The 25,683-nt window shown below is 48.1% G+C and overlaps 3 protein-coding genes across 12 annotated transcripts in view; 1 reads left to right on the forward strand and 2 right to left on the reverse strand.

The window, feature by feature from the left end:
- Nucleotides 1-25,683, reverse strand: part of CLIP4 (CAP-Gly domain containing linker protein family member 4) — a 121,835-nt gene that overhangs the window by 90,846 nt on the left and 5,306 nt on the right. Inside the window, exon 1 of one of the 4 annotated variants that reach the window (XM_081264830.1) lies at nucleotides 4,517-4,648. The exons of 1 other annotated variant lie outside the window; for it this stretch is intronic. The gene's annotated coding sequence lies outside the window, so the exon portion shown is untranslated. Of the gene's footprint in view, nucleotides 1-1,633; nucleotides 1,769-4,516; nucleotides 4,649-25,683 lie in introns of those variants that run through there. 2 more of the 4 variants (XM_081264829.1, XM_081264831.1) reach the window with 2 other exon arrangements.
- On the forward strand, nucleotides 729-10,380 carry PCARE (photoreceptor cilium actin regulator). Of its 2 annotated transcripts, none has more exons than XM_081264817.1 (2): nucleotides 729-4,761; nucleotides 9,597-10,380. In XM_081264817.1, exons 1-2 carry the CDS (start codon nucleotides 1,082-1,084, stop codon nucleotides 9,799-9,801), a joined length of 3,885 nt encoding a protein of 1,294 aa, XP_081120943.1. In that variant the 5' UTR covers nucleotides 729-1,081; the 3' UTR covers nucleotides 9,802-10,380. The 2 variants fall into 2 exon arrangements, with proteins under 2 accessions (XP_081120943.1, XP_081120944.1); XM_081264818.1 differs by having other exon boundaries at nucleotides 9,600-10,380.
- Nucleotides 22,544-25,683, reverse strand: part of TOGARAM2 (TOG array regulator of axonemal microtubules 2) — a 61,427-nt gene continuing 58,287 nt past the window's right edge. For all 6 annotated transcript variants that reach the window (XM_081264822.1, XM_081264819.1, XM_081264824.1 and 3 more), the window contains one exon: nucleotides 22,544-23,028. In XM_081264822.1, the coding sequence (XP_081120948.1) occupies nucleotides 22,706-23,028 (323 nt within the window). In that variant the 3' untranslated portion in view covers nucleotides 22,544-22,705. The remainder of the gene's footprint in view (nucleotides 23,029-25,683) is intronic.

Raw genomic sequence — 25,683 nt, forward strand, 5'->3', positions numbered from 1 at the left:
ACAAATAAGGTTTAAAAGTCACTTTTAAGTGGGCAGCTGCCACTGTTGTCCAAAGGCAAGATGCCATTGAAAAGAAAAACCTTTTCCCTTTGAGTTCTACTCCTAGAGACTAAATAACTCTCCGGTGCCCAGGTTTAGCTTGTTTTCCTATGAGAAATGTTTAATAAAAAGGCTCATCTCAGCAGAGGCATTGCCTCCTGAGTCACTGCAGTCCATAGTGACTGGCTTTGAGCTTCATCTGGTGGTGAGTTTTCCTGCTTTCCTCCTCCAAAGCAGGAAGGATAGCTCTCCTGCTATCTGACTAATTTTCTAACATACAGGAAAGCAACTCTGCCTTCTTTATTCACTGTCTTGTTATTTAAGAACATTGTCTGTCACTAGAGTCGTGGGGATTTATAAGCCACACAGACGACAAAGTACAGCTTTGGGGTCCCTGTCTGTTCTGGGATCTTCTTGGCTGCAGCAGGTTGGAGCACACTCGGCTGGTTTGCCCTTATTAAACCGTGAAGGTCACTTCTCTCCCAGCGTCTATAATTGGCGAGCCCTCACTTTCCTTCCACAAATGTGTCTCTTCCAGAGCCTTTTGCAATTAAAGCTTATTTCTCTAGGTTTCATATGGCAGGCGTCTGAACGGAATTAAAAGCATAAGCACGTGCAAAAATAATCCGCTTCCCAAGATAGTAAGTGCTGAGAAGTTCTATATTAGAACACACAGTGAGTGCTGACTGGCTAGGGCATGATTAACCTAATAGGCTTAAAGCTCCACTTGCATTTACATCTGTCAGGACACGAGCAAAACACAGGCCCATAATCCGGGAGACTGAGGTCCTTTCGAATTGTCCCGCTGCTCACTAAACAGCAGAAGGTTCAAAACTTAGAAGGATAACAGGACAACAAGCACCACTCCCTCTTTTCAGTGCAACCAAGGAAGTAAAGAAAGCTGCCTCCAAGTTCAAGACCTCCTGCCATGAACTTCAAAGGAACCTGGTCTGGAATTGCCTGGAAGGACTAGTTTTGTTCCTATCTTCAAGATGATTCTCTGAAAATTTGGAAGGCTGTGGGTGCAAGGCCAGCTGCAGTCATGGGATGTACACCTTCACACAGCGACATTGTGAACAACCTGACAAAAAGTGGTGTTCAGTTTTTTAAAAAGCCCACAGTTATTTTGCCAGGATGTCACGGGCGCAGTGGAAGAGGTTCCATCCCTTTGCTGGTTCAGTGTTCTACCTGCTATGACCCTTGGGGGGGCCTGCCCCAGGGACAGAGGCCAGCAGAGGAGCAGCTGAGTTCCAGGAAGTCCCAAACCACAGCTGAAGGCCTTGGTCAGCCCATGGGAGATATGGAAGGACTGATCTCAGAAACCAGAACTTCTCCATCCTGGGTGAACAAACCACAAAGCCACACTCCGTTCCAGACAAAAGGTACCCATGGGACACAAGGGGCAGCCTTTCCCAGGGAAGAGAGTATGGAAAGTACTACACAGGAGACCTCCAGGTGGGAAAAGAAGCTGACATGCTATTGCTCAAGCAAACAGGGCCATTGCAGCCAAACTATCCTCCCTACTACTGAATCAGAAGGCAAAGTGGACTTTCCTGAACCCCTGGTCAAGGCCCACCAGCATGCTTACACCTACCTGCACGCCAGCCTCTCCAAGTATGAAGCAATCCTGCACCTGGTCCAGCAGGCCAGCCAGACCCAGGGGCTGCTGCAGCCCATGCTCAGCTTCCTGCTGCTGTGCTTTGAGGAGGTGGGCCAGCTCCTTGGGGAGATCTCCAAGGATGGAGAAGTGCTCCTCCAGGAAGTTAGGGAGGATCTGGCATGGCCATTGAAGAAAGGAGAGCCCCAGGAGCAGCCAGATCTCTTGCAACAGCTGCTGCAGTACACGGTCAGCAAGCTACAGGTGCTCCACGGCATGGTGGCTGCCCTCACCGGGAGCTTCCTGGAGAGTTCCAGCAGCTATTTCCACTCCACGGCAAGCCACTTGGAAAATAAGCTGAGCACAAAGAGGAGTGTGGATGAACGCCTCCTAAGGGCTCTGAGGCAACTGGAGAGCCTGGCAAGTGGCCATGGAAACCCTGGGCCGCAGGATCTACCCTTGTGCTCCGAGGACAGTGGCATTGGTGCCGACAATGAGTCCGTGAAATCTATGGACAAGCTGGGTAAGCAGGCCAGCTGGAACTTTGTCCCGGAGGCTGTAGAGTTGAAGCCAGGGATCTCACCCCAGACGGAGGCCCGGCAATCAGGACGTGCCTGGCAGCAAAGTACATTCTGGATGGGTTCAGACCGACCCCAGGACTGTCCAAGGCCTCCCATTGCAAAAGTGCATCCAACCTCACAGGGCAAAGTAAGGAGCCCAGGCCCCCACAGCACTGGCCCAGAAACTCTGACCTCCAGGCCTTCAGAGGCAAGCAAGAGTGCTTGGTGTGACTCCCCAGGGACTGGGATCCCTGTGGAAGTACAGCTTCCTAAAAGCTCCAGGTCTGGGGAGGTTCCACCCCTTAGTGAAAGTGAGAACAGCAGCCCCGACGAGGAGGAAGATGAAGTTAGCAACATGAGTCCATGTGCAGGGCAGGAAAACGTGTCACCTGCAAGGCCACGATCTTCACCTGCAGACTGGGAAAGCCCCCAGGCCCAGGAAATGATTCTGAAAATGAAGGAAGCCATCAGTGAAAGGATCAAGTTTGTCCCTGCACCTTTGGCGCACCAGGACTGGTCTGAGGATGAGGAGGGGAGGACTGTGGTCCCACGGAGACCTAGCACGGTCAGTGGCAGCAGGAGGACCCCCGAGAGGCAGCAGAGGTCCCAGTCCGAGACGTGCCTTAAGAGCCATGTGGAGGACCCCACCCTCCAGGAGCTGCGAAGGGTCCAAAAAGACCTCAGTCAGAGACTGGAGGCATTTTATGCCCAGGGACCCAAAAGGCAAGGACAGAGAAAGGAGCAGATTGTGCGGTCCAGGGGAGCAGCGATATGGCCCAACAGCAACTGCAGGGTGAGCCCCAGCAACACCATCAGCAAGCTCAAGGCATCCCTTACCAAGAATTTCAGCATCTTGCCTAGTCAGGACAAGAGCATTTTGCAGAAATGCAGTCCCCTGTCTGAGGGCGAACAGCCCTGGCAGAAGAGAGCCGAGCTGCTGCCAAATGCCATTCCACCTGGTGAGAAGGACGAGACTCCTAGGGCCAAGGACTGCTCCGTCCGGGGCTCTCCCACCAGAACATCCGTCAAGAAACTCATTGAAACTTTCAGTCCCACTGAGAGTGTGAAGACACTGGGGGACTCCAGGAACTCGGGGTCAAGCCCCTGCCTCAGGAAGTGGGGAGTCCCCATCATGCCTCCCAGACTTCCCATTTATAGGGGCCTTGCTCCTATGTATAGTAAGCCCCAAATTTCTCCAACAGGAAGCAGAGAATGTCTCAAGGTGGACACAGGCTGGAGACCTGTAGCACCGATATTTCCCCCTCTGCCTACAGCAGAAGCATTCAAGAATGAGGATATCTACTGTGAAGTAGAGGGGGACCCAGAGCACCTCCCTCCACCACCTCTGGAAGTCCTGATGGATAAATCATTCACTTCTCTGGAGAATCCAGAAAGCAGAAAGTCAACAGGCAGCTCCCCTGAAGGGTCCCCAGTACCAGGGCTGGGACGGGCTGGCCCTACCAGAAGAACGTGGGCTTCCCCAAAGCTGAGAGCTTCCATGAGCCCCATTGACCTGCTGCCCAGCAAGAGCACTGCCAGCCCCACCAGGCTGTGCAGCGCAGGGCCAGGAAGCAGCAAGAGTGGCAGCAATCCCAGGAAGCCTGTCCAGGATCCGAACCTCCCTTCTGCAGCCAGCCCCAACCCAGAGGCGGAGGGCGGGGCTCACAGTCAGGCCCAGGCAGAGAAGGCCACAAGCTTCTCCAAGCACCACCGGAAGGCAATTCCCTGGCACCACACCAGCCCCACATCTGGGCAAAGCAGGACTTCAGAACCGAGCCTGGCCAGACTCACACGTGGTCCGCACTCTCCTGAGGCCCCCAGGCAGAGCCGAGAGAGAAGCCCCCCAGTAGTCAGGAAGAGCTCTCCCACCAGGGCACACTGGGCACCCCAAGTAGACAGGAAGCAGCGGGGTCTACCCTCATCTCCTGGACCTGCTCAGCCAAGCACTGTGCTCAGCTCCTCCAGTCCACCACTTAGCCCCGCAGCTCCCAGCCCAACAGCAAGCCTTGGGATCCTAAGCCCACCAAACACAAAGAAGCGAACTTCCCCGCCACCCCAGCACAAGCTGCCCAGCCCACCCCTGGGGAGCCCGCCTGCGCAGCCCAAGGTCTCCAGTCCTGCCCAGCACACGGAAGCAAGCCCCCCTTCCTCTGTGCCCTCCCCATCCCCCCCAGGGTCCCCCTCTCAGGGATGCAAAGAGACCAGAGACTCGGAAGGCAGTCAAGCCCCTACAGCCAAAGCATCCCGGAACACATGTTCCATATTCTGCCCTGCCACCTCCTCTCTGTTTGAAGCTAAATCACCATCCTTGACAGCCCACCTGCAGGCCTCCACATCACTGCCACCAGAACCCGGGGGCGCTCTTGGGACCCCAGCAGGATGCTGGAGAAGCAGCTTGGAGCCTCGACTGAAGGCAGATTCACAGAGGAGAATGGCTCTATGTGCCCTCAACCCTCTGCCTTTCGTCAAAAGGACAGCTCCTGCCTGCCACCCTGGTGTCCGGATTCAGCTGCCTGGCTCCAGCTCCACTGGCTCCTCTTGGGAACCCCAGCTTGACCAGAGCAGGTAAGGAGTGAGCTTGGTCACTGCCCTTCCCTGGAGAAAAAGCAGAGGCAGTGGGCCCAACGGATTGTCTGGGTCAATAGTTTTCAAACTTAGTTCCAAGAATCAGATGGGAAAAAGAGGTGTGGGTCTCCTCGCCACCATGAGTGACTGTGCTTTTTTTCTTTTTCTTTTTTTTTAGACTTTATACATTGTCCATTTTGTTTTTTATTATTTATTTATTCTAATTTGTTATACATGATGGCAGAATGCAATTCATTTCATATTACCCATATAGAGCACAATTTTTCAAGTCACTGATTGTACAAAAAGTATTTTCAGTCCATTCGTGTCTTCATACATGTACTTAGGGTAATGTCCATTTTATTAAATACTAGGCTTTAATACAACAAACTTACTTCTGATAGATGTTTCATTTTTGAAAAATGTAGCTGTATTCAGATTCTTACCTGACCCTGGCTTCCAGCTAACCATTCATTTTTACTGGTTCGGCACTTAATTATGAACACAAAATTAATTTTCTATAAAAGAACAAAGGAATTTCTTATGGCACAAGACTCAATATGTTTAAGAGAAATACTTCCAAAGAGTAGATATGACCACAACAGACTGTGGACTGTGCTTTTATCTATTACATTACATATTTTGATTCCTGAGAAAGATTTTAATTGAAAAGAGCCTCTGCTGTATTAAAATTTTTTTAAAAAATAGGGCTGGGGATATGGCTCAAGCGGTAGCACGCTCGCCTGGCATGCGTGCGGCCTGGGTTCGATCCTCAGCACCACATACCAACAAAGATGTTGTGTCCGCCGAGAACTAAAAAATAAATATTAAAATTAAAAAAAAAAAAATTTTTTTAAAAAATAAAGAAGAGAAAATCTTAAAACAACCAAGTTAGCCCTACACCTCATAGCCCTTATTTTACAGGTGGAGAAACTGTTTTTTACAGATGAAATTACTTGCCATCATGGCCCACTCCCTGCAACCTTGTCTGGACCCAGCAGTTGGATTCTGGGAGGTTCTATAACTATCTGGTCCCAGGACCCCTTTAAACTCTGAAAAAATATTGAGAACCCCAAAGAGCCTTCATATATGTGGGTTATGTCTACCCATTTTTACTATATTAAAAGCTAAAACTGAGAAATTGATAAAATATTATTTTTAAAAAGAATAAACAGATTTTCTGTTAACACAGATGATACATTCCCATGAAACATTTTTTTGTTCAACCACAAAAAAAATTTAATGAGAAGAATGGCAGCACTGTCTTCCATTTTTGCAAATCCTTTTGGTGTCTGGCTCAACTGGAAGACAACCAAATACTCAAAGATTTTAATTGAAAAGAGCCTCTGCTGTAACCTCTGCTTCTGTAGCCAATCTGCGGTGATATCTCATATCATCGTGTGTGACATGTGTGACATCATGTGTGACAGCACCACACACCCAAGAGAATGGGTGAAAAGGGAAGGTAGCATCTTTGTATGAAGATAAAAATAGGTTTAACCCACGAGTTCCCTTGAAAGTGTCTGGTGAGTCCCCAGGAATCCCCAGTCCACAACTCCAGAATGGCCTGTCCTAGAGGTATGGAATATAAATTTCTGGTTTCCCAGGCCCTTGATCACCTGACTCCACTTCTCCACCAACTTCAGAGCCTTGTAGATTAAGAACAAAATCCTACATAGGCACCAGAATCCAGGTGAAGGGCTGCTGTTCCTGTCCTTGGCAGACTGAGTTCTAAGTGTGCCTTTCTCAGCATGGAGAAGTGAGTTGCATGTCACTGGCCCAGCCTGCAGACAGCCTGGGCACACAGCTGCAAGGGGACATGAATCAGTACAGCCTTTGCATGAGCAATCACAGAATATCTGAAGACCATTAAAAAGGAACTCCCTCAGTGTATCTTAATATCAGATCAGACAAAGTTCAACCAACACCAGTCCTTGCTATCTCGCTGCATTGCCCACAATTGTGTAAATCAGCAGTTAATTTCTGCCTGAGTGACACATGTTTCCAGCTTCACAATCTGTCCAGCATAATGGTAATTTTTTTCCAAGTATTCGGCAGTCAATTTTAAATAAAGATATTATCTCAAGAAAGTTGCACATTATAACAGTTATATAAACTCCCCCAGCCACTTGAAAGAAATGAAATATTGATTATTTTTGCAAGAATCTTAATGTAACATTGCTCTTTTCTTAAATCTAAAATGAGCTTCCTACAGCAGAGTGGCTTTCATCTAAGAACCTCTATAAATGTTAATGCATTATTCCTCACACTAGCTCCTTATTCAGTTATTAGATTTTTAAAACTGTGCCCTTCAGGGGAAGAGCTTGAGAGAACAGGGACAATAAAATGGCATTAATTAAAAACACTAACATTTTAAAACAGCAGGAGCTATAAAATTGTTGAAGAACATAAAATTGTTCAAGAAGAAAATAATGCCTTTCTCTCAGGTTTCTCCCCAGAATAGGGAGGCCTAAAAGTTGTTTTATGTCTTGAATCTCAATATTTGGTGTGTGCGTAGCCTGAAGAAGTAACCTGTTCAAGGTCACATGGAGGGTCACTTGGTATGACCACACCTCCAAGCCATTCCAAATTGTGCATATGAAAATACGCTCATTCCCCTATCCCATCCTGTACCAAGGTATGAATTTGGTGTCTGTTAGCAGAAACAGGCCAGCCTTTGCCTCTCTGTTGAAGACAAGCTTATTTTCTGCCATTCTGCATGTGAGAAAACAAGAGCAGGGACCAAGGCATGGTTTCCCCAAGATTGAGCAACAAGCGGATGCTAAGAGCCAGAGACTGCTCAGAGCAGACTCTTTCTCAAGCAGAGGCTTGCAGGGACCTGTCATGCCCACTGCGTCTGGCAGTCTGGGCAGGCTTACAGGATCAACTGGCCTGTACTTGGATTTGATTATCTTCCTGTCACCGCATGCTATATCCTCTTGACCTTTGGGCCCCGGGAACAGGAACAGTTCTCAGAGGTTTCAATGGCTGAGCTTTAATTGTTAGGCCTGAGCTGACTCTCCTAGTGAGATACCAGTCTCTAGATCTCAGAATGCTGGGGTACTGTCTGCACCTCAAGAAAGGTCCAGACTTTTTCCCCTAAATGCAATACTCTTCATCTTTTTCTGGCCTGAACTGATGAGACAGGAGCTCTCTGCAGCCCCCTCCCAGTCCCCTGTCTCAGGTAGCCCAGTGGTTAGCAGGGCAACAGTTGGGTAACCTGCCTTCCTAGAGGTGCCAAGAAGAGGTAGAATCCCAGCCACTGGGTAACAACCAGGGAAATCAGTTTCCTGAACCAAATTTCATATAAACACAAAACCTGGATGGGGCTAAAAAAGAGTTCAAGACCAAATTGTTTGTCAGGCTCCATGTCAGCCTCCAGAGTAGTTTGGCCTGGACTTTCCTGTATGCATGTGTTTCCCCTTCCTGCCAGACCCCGGGGGGGGGGGGGGGGGGTAGCAAAGGCCATTCAGGGATGAAATGCACCCTGCTTATGCCTTCCCATTCCCCAAGCAGCCCCAGAGAAAAGAAGTAAGTAAGGTAGGTGGCAAAATCACACTGGGCCCTGAACACCTGAAAAGACCTGTGATGGAGCTAGACACAGACTGCTTTAAGGCACACAGTGGGTTTCTCACTGCCTGAAACCAAGGATGTGGGTCCATCGCATCCACACCGGTCCTACTCCTTCTCTCTTGATCTTGTTCAGATCCACTTGCAAAACTTATCCTCCACTGGTTTGGTGTCAGATGCAGAGCTGAGCACACTTCCTTATAAAGCTCACAGAAAAATCAAGAACATGCTATCAGTGGCAGAGAGAAGGGCCCTCTGGTCTGTAGGTGGGGACCAGAAGTCTTGTCCAGGTCTTGAAGTAACTGGTTGAGAGCTCTGACCTAGGCCCACGAGTAGCATGATAAGGTGGTCCCTGGAGTTCTTTCCAGATGTGACTTCCTATTAATTTTACAAAGTAGCCCCATAGACAGTTACCCATTTATTACACACGTATGTGCCATTCCTATGCTGAGAGTTTTACATCTAACATTGATACCCATGAGCGCCTGATGAGATTATTACAATTTCTCTCAGAGGGATTCATTAATCAGCTGCAGGACACATGGTCAGTAAGTGGAAAAGCCAGGACTTGAACCTAGGCAGCCACACTCCAACCTCCACCAGGACTCCTTGGGCCAGCCTACCTCAGATAGATAGCCAGTATGACTTTTGGAGCTGGTCCCTTCGACCTAGGCTTGCTCCATGCTTTGTGACATCCTCCATTCTGCTCTCCAGAAGTATGCACAGTCAGACTGGAGACCATGTGGGGTCCCTTTCCCATGCATAGCCCCCCTTGGCCATGTCACTCAGCAGCTGGGAAGCTCTGCTCTAGCTAAATGCTGGGCAAGGCGGGCCAAGGAGTTTCCATTTTATTCCATTCCGGAAAAGGGTGGCAGCTGTGCAAAGCAGGCTTTTTCTTTGCTGTTATTGTTGTTGTTGTTAATTCCACTAGCTGAGCCCAGGCCTTTATTAACAAGGAGTGCTCAAGACTCAAAAACAAAACCAAGGCACAGCTCCAGAGCCCCTGAGGGAGTTGCTGTGTTTCTAGCAGCAGGATCCTGGGCATCAGGGGAAGGAACAGGACTCAACCTGTCAGCTGAGGCCCTGGGAGCTGCTTCCCCAATTCCAGACCAGGCAGGCAAGCCCATAAGCCCAACCGAGAGGAAGAGGCCTGACATCAAGGGTGGGCCCACTGGTGTGAGGATGGGAAGGGACAGAGTAGTGCGGGGGAGGGAGCCAGAAGGAACAGTGGAGGACTGTCTGATCTGCTCTTGTCCTTCTCTCAGCAGCAGCAGTGAGGACAGCCCCAAGCTGAATGCAGTGACTTGGAGCAGCCCCTGTGCCCTAGAACCTCAGGGTGGCGGCAGCAGGTGTGCATCACCCCCAGAGCTCTGTGTGCTGGGCCATGGGCTGCAGCCAGAGGCCCGCACCAGCCACATCCAGGACAAACCCCAGCCAGAGACCCAGCCCCAGCAGAAGGACATGGCCTGACTCTCACGCTGACAACAGTCACCCCAGAGACACAATGTGACAGCCATGCATCCACAGTGCCCCACAGATGGTGGGCAGATGTGCTCCAAATGAGGTATCTTGGAAAGGCTTTGAAGATGCTTTATACAATGGCTATTGTCAATCACAGATCCTGCTTTGCCTTGGGGGTTCAAAGATTAACCAAAACTTTAAACCCCACAATGACACTTTTTAACCCTTCAAGTGCTGGCCTTAATTTAGGGAGGATATAGATTCATTACATGACAATTGTGAAATCATTTAATGCCCACAACATCGAACAAAATAAATAGCATTCTCCAGTTAAACAGATAAGAGAACCAAAGTGTGGGGAGGAGTTCCCCCAAGTGTCTTGCCAGGAAAAAAGCAACAGTTGGTACAGACATAGATGGCCCAAGAACCTATGCTTTTTCCCTTGAATTTTGTTGCCCTAATTTATTCCATCACTCCAGCTGCCTACAGCACTCATAGTTATATAATTGGTGGGAAAGATTTGGTTTTGGTTTTGGTTTTTTGTAAGGTTGAGTGCTGGCAAAGCATCGAAGTCTCCATTAAGAGCTTTGTTTATTTTTTTTTGGGGGGGGGGATTTTTTTTTATTGGTTGTTCACAACATTACAAAGCTCTTGACATATCATATTTCATACATTAGATTGAAGTGGGTTATGAACCCCCAATTTTACCCCAAATGCAGATTGCAGAATCACGTCGGTTACACATCCACAATTTTACATAATGCGCTATTAGTAATTGTTCTATTCTGCTACCTTTCCTAACCCCTACTATCCCCCCCCCCCAAAAAAAGAGCTTTGTTTAGAAGCTAATTGCCCCTGACATGAGAAGGCTGGTGCATTAGAACACACAGCCCCACCCATCCTCCCTCCTGCCAGAGCTCAGCTTCAATGCTATCAATTCAAAGCTTCCAGCTCCCAGCCAGAGCCATGCTGTCCTTGGCCTCAATGTGTATGGAATATGAGTGCAGCCCTACACAAGCCCGTGGGATGATTCTTGGACCAAGTGGACACAACCAGGCCTCCCACACAAGGCAGCCTAGTCTCCACATCCGGTGGGCACTGGAGCTGATGAGATGGTGTGGGTCACCTCATGCCCATCTCCCCCTTAACCTTCTTGGCCAAGTTTATTCCCAGGTCATCTGTAGACCTTCTACTAGAGCTGAAATTAAAGCAAAGAATGGTCCTTCATGCCAAAAACTACTTCTGCCAATGAACTAGATATTTGCTGCAGATCTTGGAATGTTTCCACCGGAGGCTGTGGAGTGCTTTCTATTTAGAAAAGAATTTGCAGTAATTGAGTGATTCAATGCCGGCTCAGTGGGTTGTCAAAAGACAAGAATTCTCACCCACGGGTACAGCTAAGGGGCAATCTTCCAGTTCTGCTGCAAAGCTGATTTTAAAGTTTGGGAAAATTATAGACCTCAAATCCTTTCTTGTTGAAATAGATCGTGGGCTCAAGAACATGTTACAGTGGGTGCCAGGGACTCCAGCTTCCTCCCCCAGAGGTCAGGATCTCACCTGACTTGTCCATTTATTAATGAACAAGGTGATGGAGCTTATCTCTTCAAAGACACCTAAAGAACACTTGATTAAAGTACCAAAAGGGCCACACCCACCCGTCTATTGGAACTGTCTGTACACATTTTTTCACATCTGCTAGTGTGGCTACGCTTATCTCAGAGCAATGCTCAAACCACAGCTGGACCAGTGGAGCCACATCTCCGGTTGGGTAGACACCTGGGAACTGCCTGGGCTGCAGGCAATGGGTGGAGTGGGGTAAGAGCCTGCAAATGAAACCAGCTAAGGAAATTTGCCTCCTCTGGATCAGGGCACTGTCCCCAAATGATTGGGCAGTCAAAGGAGGTCAAAACAAAGGCGGGTCCTGGGTGAGCTGGACCCCAGCTGAGCAAGCAGGTGGCAGTGTGGGTGGCCCATGAGACCTGGCCCACAGGTAGGTGACTTCTGAGAACACTGGTCAGAAAGTGTGCCCTGCCCTGTGCAAAGAGTTAGAACAGGATTCCTGGAGGTCTTAAGAAACAAGGCAGAAATCCAGCTGCAGGGACTGAACAGACACAGTGGATGAACAGGGGTACAATGTGGGGTATAACCACAGGGACAATAAAAAGTGAAATTTCTGGAACTAGAATATGAAGTGGAGCCAGATCAGCCTAAGGGGAGGGGAGGGGAGCCACCTGACCTCCAGACCTCTCTCCTTAAAAGTCTCTGTGCGGGGCTGGGGATGTGGCTCAAGCGGTAGTGCACTCGCCTGGCATGCGTGCGGCCCGGGTTCGATCCTCAGCACCACATACAAACAAAGATGTTGTGTCCGCCGAAAACTAAAAAATAAACATTTTTTTAAAAAAAAGTCTGTGTGGTACAAGTCCAGGCTGGCTTGAGTGTCCCCCACCAAATTGGTAAGAGATAGAAGTGGACAGCCAGGAGCCAATGTCACATTATAGAGGGATCAACATCAAAGAGAACTCCCTGCAGGGATCTAGAGTGAACTACATCTGCCCTCCATGCCTGTGCATGGCAGAAGGCTCCTGAGACCTGCCGTCACCCTCCCACCCTAGGCTGGTAAGCAGCAAAAACTCACCCCTGCCATGTTGCAGGTAGCAGACAAGGGGACAGCAGCTTCCAGTTCCTGTTGTCAACCACGGAGCAGCCTGTGACACTTCCTTACCCCCCTGGAGGATTTCTTCATTTACTGAGAAACTTCATGTACCAGGACAGTGCTAGGTTCCTACCCTAGGTCCCTCTGTGTGATGTAATGAGAGGCTCCAGCCACTACCAGGTCCAGGCAGCAGTGACAATGACTTGGTGTTACCATTGTGTTGCTCAGTAGCACAAAGGCTATGGGCATTCCAAGGCAGCTGCTCCCAGGACAGACAGACGAGGTTGCCAAGGCCAAGGAGCTGGGGCTGGGGGAGAAAGTTCAAGGTAAAGCAGTGCTAAGCTGGCCCAGGAGCAGATGGGACAAAGATGTGGGGTTTGGGCCACCATGCTAACTTCACCTAGCTTGAGTTCCATGTGAAACAGAATTTGTACTAAAGAAATTAAGTCCACCACAGCAAAATAGTTTTGTGTCAACAGCTCAGTTTGGAGGCGAGGCCTTTCCACAAATCCAGGTCTATGGTTCTGCCTCTGAGAGCAAAGTGCTGGTGGTTGTGAGGGATGATCTCAGTACCACAGCCTCTCAGCTGGGCCACTCTTCCCTACCTCTCTCTTTCCACCTTATCCTTGCTAGACCAATCCACTTCCTTCACTCAAGAGAAAAGGGAAGGCAGTTTTTCTTTGCTTATTAATTAAGCCAATGCACCCAACCCATCAAGGATTCATTAGCCTATACTTTTTTCTTCATAGAGTAAGAAACTAAGAAGAAACACTGGGTATAAAGGAGGAACCTCCACAAACCAGTTTCCTTATTTGGGCCAACTCCTTTCTGGGGGTTACAGCCTTCCTCCTTTATACCTCCGGGGACCCCAGAGCTGTAAGGAGGGAGGTGCTTAGCACAGCCTTTATCTAACACATTAGTAACTTAGCAAACAGATCTGCCCCAGGAGAAAAACACAATTTTCTGATTCCATCAAAAGGATTCATGGGGGTGGCAGGGAGGCAAATATAATATTCTGGCAGAACAGTGATAGTTTTTTTGCAAGTATAAATACAATCCTCAAGATGAAATATAACCTCTCTCTGCGGCTTGGGTCTGTGCCGTTGTTTACTATAAGCAGCATCTATTTTCTTTCCTCATGTCACATACCTATCCAGAACCTAAAATAATCCATGTAGATAGAAAATTCAGGGCAAACAGACCAAAGAGACTTTTCTTTCATTGTGAAGAGCTTATGTTTGACAAGACTTGCCTCATAAATTCTACAATGTGAATGAAAGGGATTTGGAGAAATATATTCTTTTTCTAAAATAAACCAGTGTTTTTGCATGTCTCAGGGGAGCCAGTACAGTGAATTGTAAGTGTTGACATGTTTGTCAATTGATCATCTGGTTGACTGCCTACAAGCTGCCAAGCACTCACTCTATCTTCCAAAGGAAATCTTTTGGAAGTTAATATATTTTTAAGTAGCCCCACATCAAAGATTCTGTTGAACTGCCATAAAGTAAATGTGTTCTGAACCTATATTAACAGAACATGTTATATTGCACTATCGTTTACTCCCTGTGCCTACCTAAAGTTTAAATAAAGTTCCATCAATCCATCCAGACGTTTTTATGAAATGTAATTAAAGATGCATTGCTCACGAAGAGGAGCAAACAGTTAATTCACTCAGTCCTGTAATTCAATTTTATGGAGGGCCCTGGACTCTGCCAGCTTGATTACACTCATGGATTTCAGAAAGTCCCTTCGCCAATGGTCTATGGGCCCCTCGTCAAGTGACTGTGGCCACCTACTGATCGGGCCACCTGGGTGCTGAATGCTGTCTGTCATTCTGGATACCCTTGATGTCTGACACAGGAGGCGGCAACTGGTTTTGGTTGAAGTGACAAAAAATGACAGCATAGGGCTGGGGATGTGGCTCAAGAGGTAGCGCGCTCGCCTGGCATGTGTGCAGCCCGGGTTCAATCCTCAGCACCACATACCAACAAAGATGTTGTGTCCACCAAAAAACTAAAAAATAAATATTAAAAAAAATTCTCTAAAAAAAAATGACAGATAAGCAGGGCCCAGTTAATGCTCCTGGACAAACCTCAATGGGAAGAAACACCCAGACAGGAGTGTTAGAGGAGGAAGAGGAAGAGATGAGGGTGTGGTCAAGGCAAGGCTCACTCTTGGGAGCTACAGCTAATCACTGGGACAGGACACAGAGGGGCGAGTCCTGACACCTCCAAGACCCTGCTCTCTGTCCTGTCTGTTCGTCTGTACAGCAGTGATAATAACACTTTCTCCTGCCACCTGCAAGACATGGAGCACACCAGTCTTTTCTAAAGCACCTTTTTGAGCCATCTTGGGAAACTGAGTTCAAAATCCCATTAGCCCCTTTTGCTTTTGTTTTCTTCTTCCCCCCCCCCCCCAATCTCCGCCCATAGCAAACAGATCTGCCCCCAGGGGGAAAAAAACACAATTTTTTGATCCCATCAAAAGGATTCCTGGGGGGGGGGGGGTAGGCAGCTCCACCCATCTCTACCCTTTGAGATTCTGATTAAGAACTCAGCATCATTTCCCCCTCATTCCAGACCAGCACTTTGGTCCTTAGAGAAAGTTAAGAACAGCTGCCAAACTCAGTGAGAACTGAATTCCTTCTTTGAAGGTTTTCATGTCTTTCAAAATGAAAAGACTTTAAAACATTTTGCTTGTAATCACAAGTCCATGTGTCAAATATCCCAAATGGAAAAAAAAACAACAAATTAAGCTTCAGAATCTCGGTCATCCCCACATGGAGTCTCAGAATCATCTGTCAGTCAGATAGATGGTTGGCAATTACTTTGGTTTCTGAACAGGTCTGCTAGAGAGTGCTGGGATGAGGCTAGAGTTAATAATAATGACACCTTTTTCTTTGTATGTAACACTCATTTTCAAAATAAAATTATTGACACTGTTTCCATAATTTTTTTGAAAAAAAAAATCCTTTGAGATTATGAACAAAGTATTTTTCAATACCTTTGACAAGAACAAAAAAAAAAAGTGAGGCAGACAGCTCATGCCATATTTCGCTGTCACCAGGTGCAGAACAGGCCTCTCTGCCCTGGGTCAGCCGGTTATCACCACACATGATGCAAGCTGCATCTACATGATTCTAGGAGGCAGAGGGCAGCTCTGGAAAAAGATTATCAAAACCTTCCTGGTCAAGGGGGTGGAGGAGGGTCTCCATTTTTTCCCAATGTTTACATGTTGGAAATTGTCCAGTTATAATTTTAGCTAACCATCTTAAACTAGCTTGGATGGAAAAGTGAAATTTCTAAGAGAATTGTAAACAAAAGCCCCCTCTACAAATCCCAACCACTCCACCCCACCCCAATACACACATACAAAATTGCTCCTAGCATTAAGAAAAAAAGGAAAAAAAAACTTTTTCAAAAAACTGCTCCTAATTGCCATGAACCCACATAGTGGCTGCCAGGTGACAATCCTCCTGCAAGAGCAGCTGCAGACCCCTTCTGGAGACAGCACCGACTTTATTGCCAGTGCCCCAAAGCCATGAAAGCCAGCGGATGAGATAGAAAGGAAATATATAGACCCTGGGAAACAAATTGCCTTCGTGAAAATTATTTATCTACCTTTTTTTTTTCCTCTCCTTTGGAAGGAGACAGGATTGGCTGTATTTACAAAAACCTGGTGACTTTTGAAAGCTATTGTTTAGTTAATGGCTTCTGACACCAGCCCCAGAGGTGCTGGTTCACTCTCTGGATGTAAAATTTCTCAAGGAGAACCCAAGGTGATGCTAATAGCAGCTGTCAACCCACGGAGAGGTAATTATAAAGCTGTGATTAAAACAAAACAAACCCTTCAAATGCTATAACCTTCTTCACTAAAACACCAGCTGATAGAATACTGGAAACCAGTCCACCCCTTGAATAAGCCCCAGGAATGAAGACCTAGCACAGTCCCTGACTCAGAAACACCCACCCAGAGAGCCCTGGTGTGGTGTGCTGGTAATGCCACCCCATTCTGCAGGAGCCCAGCTGGGATCAGGCAATTAGGGCTCCTCCTCCAACCTCCTTCATCTTAGGACCCACCATGAGAGTGGTCCGATCCTTTGCAGATTCCCAGGCCCTTCCCCCCAGGGACAGATCTATAGTGAGGCTAAGAATCTGAGTTTTTAACAAGCACCACCCTAGTCTTCTCCTTTCCCCTCCCCCAAGAAAGTCTTTACATAAACAATGTTTGGAAAAATCTGGCTTAGGGTGGCCAACTTCCAGGTGTGAGCTAGCCTGGGAACCTAACCGTCCCAGTATTAAGACTGTGGCAGGGGTCCTGAACCCTGAGAGTGTGTGAGAGTGTGTCGCAATGTCAGAGATTCTGGTCTAGCACATCTGGAGCACAGCCCAGGGCTCTGCACTTTACCAAGTACTACAGACAATGCTGTGGCAGGCCATTGTCACCCCATACCAACAGCCTCCTGCCAAGGCACACCTGAAGCTTCTCTTTTGCCCACTACAAGTCTTTAGCCCTCCCCTGACTGCCTCTGAGTGTCTAGTAATCATGGATAACTCCCTTGCTATAGCAAATTCTGGAAATTCTGTGCTTTTAGCTTCTGGTTGGCTCTCATTTCTTTGCACAAATCCTATCCCCAGCAGTGCCATGGTTGGATAGCCCAACGCCACAGCATGTTCTCATGATCAGAGATGACTAAGCAAACCCTCTCTGCCCGGAAGTTATGGGAGTAAAACTCTGGAATTATCTAACTGCAGGAGTCCAGGGGATTTTAGTTGGTCTTCTCTAAGGGCTCTGACCGACCCAGGGGGAAGTGAATCTCTTGGAGCCATGGAGCATACTACAAGAGAGGAGCACAGATAACTTTCTAGCTGCTTCTTAGGGCCTGACACCTAAGGTGGGGTCCCTGCCAGACCTGCAGCTTTGCAGCATTGACATCAGCTGGGAGCTTGTGGGAAATGCAGACTCTTAAGCCCCACCCAAACCTGGTGAATCAGAGTCTGCCCTCTAACAAGATTCCCAGGTGGCCCCTGTGCCCTGGCTAAGGAGCTTACTAGACCTTTCTGGAGCCCAGTGTCCTCATCAGGAAATGAGAGAAATGATCTCTTCCTTCAAGGATGGAAGAAGAAAGACAGACCCCAAACACCACAGTCATTCAATAGGAGGCTGGTTCTTCCTCCACCTGCCCTTTAGGGGCCTCCATCTTCCTACCTCCGCCAAGAACAACACAAGCCATGTTCTTTACCCTCCCCATCCCCCTTTTCTCTCCTAGTGGTGGCACTGAGTTATAAAGGAAATGCTTTGGGCCAGAAAGCACTCTGCTGTCCTCTAAATCCTTCTGCCTGCAGCTGCAAGAGTCTAGAGGAGGGGAGGCAGGGAGCAGCCTGGTGGGAAGAAGGGCATCCAGGCTTCCTTCTTAGTGAGAGTGTTACTGAATGCGGGGGGGGGGACGGACTAAATAAACCCACTACCTTCACTTGCTCTTAGTTGACTTAAAAATCACACAACTGGGCACTACATTATTACACTCCCACTAGCTTTGCTTCAAGATCACACCTCTGACCGGTGGGTTATGATGATAATGGTTGCCTGGGATAGTTCCCCGGGGTCTGAAGTTTGCTTTTGCTGCAAACATTGACCCTTCTTTGTGCCTGAAGAAGTTTGCTGGGTGGCGGGAAGGAGATGAAAAGACTTGACATATCTGTCTTCCCATTGCGTCTGTCTCCTTTGCTGCCTTAAGCTTTGTGTCAGATTCTACTCAGCTCACGTAGACACATGGATTGTCTGAGAAATGTTTTGCCCCAAACTATAACTTAGGGTTAATTTAACTCACACTCGCTTGTCCTCACTTCTCCCTGTTAAAGGCTCAAGATATCTTTACCAGCCACCATGACCAGAAACACCAGACCAGGATCAGCGTGAAAAGAGGTGGCACCCAAGTTCCAGGATCTCTACATCTTCACAGAAAAGACATGTTTCTTCTTCCCCTTTATTAGCCTGTTTCTCTCTCATGATTCTCATCCCATTTCTACAGGCCCTCAATCTCCTGGAGTCAAGAAGTTGATGTGCAAGCAGGGGCTCCCACCTCATTCTTTGACCACTAAATAAAGCTTTTCTTAATTCCCAACACTCACGGCATCTCTAGGATATGGGTTTATCTGTGGGACAATCTTCCAAAACGAGTTTGGTAACAGAGTAAGAGTGGGAAATGGCATCAGGAGCCATGAGAGCCTGTCAAGCAAGGAAAAAGGGTCAGGCAACCAGAGAAATGACAAACCCCCAAAGGTGAGCATGGCCCTAACTTCCTAGTGGAGAGGGCAGAACAGGCCTGTTCTTCTAGACCAGCCCCCGCAGGCGAACAGTGAGTCTCAGGAGTCTCCAGCACATTGTCTCTTCTTCCAAAACCAAGGTCAGCAGAGCTCCCACAAGCCACTGATCCCTCCTGCTCCTAAAGCAGTGACCCCCAAAACATCACTACCAATGTTGATCAAGGGCTTCCTGTGCCCATGAGCTTGTCAAAAGAATTGTCTCATTAATCTGCACAGCTGCTGGGTTCAGGAAGGTATTGTCATTAAGCCACCACCACTACCCAGCCCCCCCCACCCACCCACACACACACACGCACGCACACACTCAGGCACGCACACACACACGCCCTAGATTGAAAAGAAAAGTGAAAATCAGAGAGCTTGACAAAGGATCCAAAGCCACACATTAGCAAGCCACTGAGCCTGGACTTAATTAAGCCCAGGCCTCTCTGACTCCGGTTCCTAGCCTCAGTCTGTCCTTAACCCCAGGATATTCCAGGACTGTGAGGTGAGGTGAGCTGGTGGGCCTGGGGACCACAGGGCCAGAGCCATTGTGATTTCTGAATATGGCCACAGATTAGAATCATCTCAGGAGAAGAAAGAACAAAAGGAGAAGGGGGAGAGGAAGGAAGGAAGGAAGGAAGGAAGGAAGGAAGGAAGGGAGGGAGGGAGGGAGGGAGGGAGGGAGGGAGGAAGGATCTACCTGGCCCCAACACAGACCAACTGAGTCAAAGGCCCTAGGGAGGGATGGGATGTGGTTCAGTGGTAGAGCACTCACCTAGCAGACACAAGGCCCTGGGTTCTACCCCAGGACAAAAACAAACAAAAACCCTGGGGAGCCCAGACAAGGTACTCTATCTTGTGAGGTGGTTCTGAAGCACAGCTCCAGAGGAGACACTTTAACTGCCCCTTAACTACCCCAGAAGGGAGGAGCTGGACAAGAGAAAACAAGAGGCACGGCCTGAAGGCAAGGGCCAAATTTTATAAAATCTCAAAACTTTCACTTGAAGGGGAGGAAGAAAAGTGGGGAGGATTTGCCGTAGCCAGAGGCTGTGTTCCCACCCCAGGAGCATCTTACCCAAGTAGAATTTCTGGCCCAAACATAGCCAATAGAGAATGGAATGGTCCAGCCTACCTTGGCTCATGGAACAATCTTCATTCCCCATGGCTGCCTTCCCCTTGGGTCTTGCAGGTATTGCCCACAAGCGGGGGCCCAGGTTACTAATGTGCTGTCCTCTCTTTTCTTTTACAAGAACTGATGTGGGAAATCTTTTGAGACTGAAATTGCCCAAGCTATACCAGAACCAACCAGCCCTTGCCTAAAAGCCTTGTGCCAGGGGTGTGGCCAGCAGATTAAAACCTGAAGTTACTAGGGAAACAGACTAGCGCAAAGATTTATTCTTTATTTTTCTACCGTTTTTAATACCTCCAAACCTGAAGGTGGGTATAAAACCCAGAGATAGGGAGTTTTGTATCTGAGACAGGAAAATGTGGTTGAGCTGAATTTCTGCCTTCAAAATCGCTTCCAGAGGGGCTGGGGATGTGGCTCAAGCGGTAGCGCGCTCGCCTGGCATGCGTGCGGCCCGGGTTCGATCCTCAGCACCACATGCCAACGGGGATGTTGTGTCCGCCGAGAACTAGGGAATAAATATTAGGGAAATTCTCTCTCTCTCTCTCTCTCCCTCTCTCACTCTCTCCTCTCTCACTCTCTCCTCTCTCACTCTCTCCTCTCTCACTCTCTCTAAAAAAAAAAAAAATCGCTTCCAGACTCTATGTTCTTATAGTCCTAAAAATTCCTGAAATATTATGATCTATTCTCAGATCTTGACAAGCAGAAAACTCAGGTCACCCAACCAAAAAAAAAACAAAAAAAAAACCTTGCTCAGACAATAAGCAAACACAATCATTTATATTGTTTAAGACTAAAAACATTTAAAATCAGTCTCTTGGGCACCTTTGGTTGGTTCCCTGTCCAGTAGGCCTTGAACCCAACTTAGCCAGAATTGATCAAGAGGAAGGTGGTTATCAGGGAAGCCCCTGCTGGGTTACTATTGGGGGAGAAGTAGTTCACACTGAGATTGAAATTATTCAAAGTCACACTTTAGCAGTCTATTGAAAGCCAGAATCCAGGGTGACTTGCAAGTGTCCAATTCACCCCAGGGTATAAGGAGGGCCCCTCTGAATTCTGCCTGGCAATAAGGCCTCCCAGGGTCACATACCCCAGGAAGGAGTTAGAAAGGTGGTATGGAATAGCTGGGCATGGTGGCGCCCACTGTAATCCCAGTGACTCGGGAGGCTGAGGCAGGGTTGTGAGTTCAAGACCAACCTCAGCAATTTAGCAAAGCCTTGTCTCAAAATAAAAAAATAAAAAGTACGGGGATGTAGCTCAGTAATAAAACACCCTTGGGTTCCATCCCCAGTACCAAAAAAAGAGAGAGAGAGAGAAGAAAAAAAAAGGTGGTATGGAACTGATGTCATACCTGGGCGCAGGTGACAGTGGACAGGAGTTCCTCTGGTGGGGTTCAACAGAAAACTTGCTGAGCTGTCACCCCTTCAGCTTTCACCTTACCAGTGTGTCCCACCCTTGTGATTGAAGTAATGACCTGAGCTCTACTTCTTTCTGGTCACACGTTGTTAACCTGCCACTGGCCCCGCCAAGTCAGAGCCACCCCTTCTATGTCCAGAGCCTGAGTCCACAACAGACTATCCCCTCCCCCTGCTAGGATCTCTGTGACTGACACCTCGCTCTGCTTCCTGGCCCATGCTGTGCCCTGCATACCTCTCCACCATTGTGATTCAGCCCAACTGCAGTCATCGGCCCAGTTTCAGAGACACTATGTCCCTGGGTTCTTATAGCACAATACAAAGCACTCCAAGCTCTACCAAGTGTTGCTACTTGCAAAGTTTCAAGACTGAAGTACCTTGTAGCTATGGTCCTTAACAGAGCAAGCCATGCTGCCAATGTCTATAGAAGGCTTTCTTGACACAAATGTCACATTCCCCTTGCCTTTTGACAAGATAAGCAGATCCTACCAGAAGGTTCCCATAGGATCAATAGATGCTGTGCTGAAGATTTTGCCAGAGAGAAGCGCAAGATTCCTGGAGATTCTTGTTACATTTACCTCTAATTTGACCAATAACAAATGGACCAGATTAAAGTGAAAAATTGTGGGGCTCTGGGTCTTAAGAGGTCTTCATGTCTGGTTGCTCAAAGAGGTTCCACCCATGAATGACCTACAGCATGTAGACCTGTGCTACTATGTTAGTTGGCTTTTCATCACTGATCAAATACCTGACAAGAATAGCTTAGAGGAGGAAATGTTTACTTTGGCTCAGTTTCAAGAGATTCAGTCTATGGTTGGTGGAACCCATCACTCTGGGCCCAAGATGAAGCAGAACATCATGTCAGAGGGTTTAGAGAAGCTCATGACAGGTGGAAGCAGAAAGAAAGAGGGAGGCATGCCCACAGTGACCCGCCTCTTTCAGCCATACCCCACCTGCCCACACTCACCACCCAGCACAATAGTCCTTTCAAATTATTAATCCATCAAATGGATTAATTCATCAAATGGATTAATCCCCTGATTAGTTTACAGCTTTCACAATCTTATTATGAGCTTTCAGGGGACACCGCATATCCACACCATAACAGCTACCCTTTTTTTTTATCCTCGTTCTTTGTCTCAATTTCATCTGCAACTAATTTTGCTGTTTTCGTATTTCATTTTGTTTCATAAACCCACCTATTGGAAAATTCTCTGAGGTTACAAAATGCAAGATAAGAAAACCTTAGAAAAATAACAAATTCTTTTATTTCTACTTCAAAATATACTGTATACATCTGGGACTCTAAGGGGAAAGTAGACCAGGAGATTATTCCATCATAAAAATAAAATAAGGTAAAAAATAACAACGGCCCATTTCAGGCCCATCTTTAATCCAGCTGAAAGCAGCATCAGCTGCCAGTCATCTTGCTGTCAGGTGGCGTCTCCCTGTTGGTGACCTTGTGGCCGCCTCCTGGGGATTCTGTGTCTAAGAGTTCCTGGAGCATTTTAAGGACTTGCTTTGGCTGCCCAATGGCAAAGTCCTGCAGGCGGGAGCCCATTTGCTCCTGGAGGCTCCGAGACAGTTGACACACCACCATGCGGACATTCCCACCACGCCCAGGCAGGATGCCATTTCCGGTCATGGTCATGCTGTTCAGGAAGTACCAGAGGACAGGAAGAACATGCCGCTCCACAGCCTGAGGCTTTTGGGGATAAACTGAGGCCACCAGCACTGTCAGGAAGAAAAGAGGGAGGGTCACATAAGCTGGGGAACCCTCTCCCCTCCCGCTGCCCTCTCTTGGGAGACCGATTCTGTCATTCAAAGGGCAAGCAGGCTGAATTTCCCATGCACAATGTCCAAGGATCATGGCACATTTAGGGACCCAGGAAAATGTTTTAGTTTATTTTAGCATCAGAAAAAAACAAAGATGAATATATCCAACCTGATTTATGTTCATATTTACATCAATCAATTAGGAAATATACATTTTATTTTTTAATGGAAGAAGGGATATGCAAAGGCAAACATGCACAGAGTCCATGACCATGATAGGTCTCTGCAGTATGGGGGTGGGGGAGGCAGGCACCCTGGTTACAATCCTGTCTCTGCTAGTCGTGTGAGCCTGAGGAAGACACCCAACTTTTCTGAGCCTTTTATACACTTGTAAAGTCAGGATAACAATCCTGAACCAAGTTCTCAAAATTGTTAGAAATTTGATAAATATGTGTCAAGTGTCCAGCTTTAGGTAGACAGGTGACAAATAGAGCCTAATATTAAAACTGCATTAATCCACAATGCCACCTATGAAAGTCCCCACAAACAAAGAAAAGCTGTGCTAGGGACAGAAGTCAAGACTTATTCACAGTTAAAACAGCTAGCAGGGGACGAGGCCAGCATGGCCCCCAGCATCTGGTCAAACCTCATGACAAGACCAGCAGAAGTCCATGACGTGTGAACATGTTTGTAAACCATCAGGCTCTGTACAGACCCTCCTTTCCAGTGATGAACGCCCTGAGTCCCCTCAACCTCTTGAGCCCAAGAATACCCAGCAGCCAGCTGATCCTGCACCCAGGCCTCCAACATCAGAGCAAGTCATGTCAAAGCACATTAGGTACCCCAGGTCTCCAGGAGGGGCGTCTCTGCCTTTGGGCTATGGCCAAGTTACCCTAAGTGCATTACTGCCATATCCCTCCTCTCCCAGAACGCCTCCCTCAGAGCAACAAGGTGCATTGACACCCAGACCCCAAAAGAGCAGCAGCCCTCCTGCCTCAGGCCCATGCACCTCCTCTGTTCACACTCTGCTAACAACACACAAGCTGCCTCGAGCTACGTTCCCCAGGTACAGGGATGCAGAGTCACCTGGCTGCCTGGGTCTGTCTCTCCAACTGCAAAGGCACAGAAGCCCTTCTGCGAGCCATGGTGAGGGAGCAAACCCCATTACGCTCAAGCTTAAAAAGCAGCTGAAGTCATTAGCAAAAGATTTACTCCCATTAAGCTGTGCTATTCTTAGTCTATGCTTTGTGTCAAAGGAAATTTTCTTCTCTGTTCCTAGACAACACCAAGTTAGCAGAAGAGCTCTGAAGAAACTTGTGCCTTTGAGGTCTCTTGGAAATAGATGAGAAAAAATTATAGTCAGTGGAGAAAGTGAGGCTACTCACCCACCCCTGTGCCCCCTAAGTAACCTACACAGGACTGGTAAGGGTTTCCCTCAGAGAACACTGATTTTGAGCAACAGAAAAGGGTCTGGTCTCCTGGGTGGTCTTAGTTCCATGCCCCTGCTCTTGCCTCAGGGCACCCACAGCGTTGCTCCGTGGCTGCCATTGCCGCCAACCCTGCCTCACTTGCTGCACCTGTTTGGGGAAGGTCTGTCATCTGGACACATGGTAGGAAGTCACTCCGGCGACTCAGGGTGAACTGAACCAGAGAGCAGAGGCAAGACCAGGGAATAGAGGATAAACCAGATGAGTAACTGGCACCAGGATCCTTACTGAGGCCACCTGTGCCAAGTACCCCTGAGTGCCCAAGGCCACAAGGCCCTGGAGGAGGAGCAGATTTGTGATACTCCATGGATGCACTCCTGAGAAGCACACAGAGAAGAGAAACAGAGGGGACGAGGCTAGGACAAAGTGGGTATCACTCAGGAGGAGAAAGAAGTTGGTTTTCCACACAGAGGGGCCTCAAGTGGGCAGGCAAGGGCCTGAGGAGACAAGGGTGGCAAGCTGGCACCCAGGAGGCAAAGGCGGGGCCTCCTGGGGACAAATCCTGGATGACTCTCCAAAGGACCTCGGGTGTTTAACCTCTATGAGCTCCATTTTTCTTGTCTCTACCCAAAGGAGACTTTTGGGAACTGTCTTCTTGAGAGCTTGTTGTGCAGATTAAATGACCCAGGGCATGTAACTGGGGATGGGCCCAAGGTGACCCAGTGAAGGGAGCAGGGCCAGGCCACCACAGAGGATGCTGAAGGGTCTCCTAAGACAGTTCAGGAGCCTCTGGAGGATATAATGGGGACATAGCATGATATATCTCCATGGTCCTGGAGCCAAGGTACAGACAGTCCTCCTGCCTCCTCCAGAGGAGGGACCCTCCCATAGTGGAGAGGAGGATTGGCAAATAAAAGAGATAATAAACTAAGCTGAGTACTAGTGGGAGGCAAATGGGTCCACAGACCCCCACAGACCCTGCCCTTTCTGTGCTGCACCTCAAAGCCACAGAGGCAGGAACCAGGCCTGGAATGAAATCACTTGGGACTTCATCCTACAGACTCCAAGCCCAGGTAGGATTGGTTGGAGCAATCTTTCCTCAGTTGCAGTTGGAACCAGTAGAGAGATTCAGTCTGAGGCCCCACTCTCCTGTGATATGGGTCCAGCACCCAGCCAGGGGCTGAGC

This window comes from Spermophilus citellus (assembly GCF_964194105.1).
Source record: "Spermophilus citellus genome assembly, chromosome: 13".
NCBI lineage: Eukaryota > Metazoa > Chordata > Mammalia > Rodentia > Sciuridae > Spermophilus > Spermophilus citellus.

Coding starts and splice junctions, on each gene's coding strand:
- PCARE (XM_081264817.1), top strand. CDS start 1,082: ATGGGATGTACACCTTCACACAGCGACATTGTGAACAACCTGACAAAA. Junction 4,762..9,596: donor CCCCAGCTTGACCAGAGCAG/GTAAGGAGTGAG, acceptor TCCTTCTCTCAG/CAGCAGCAGTGAGGACAGCC.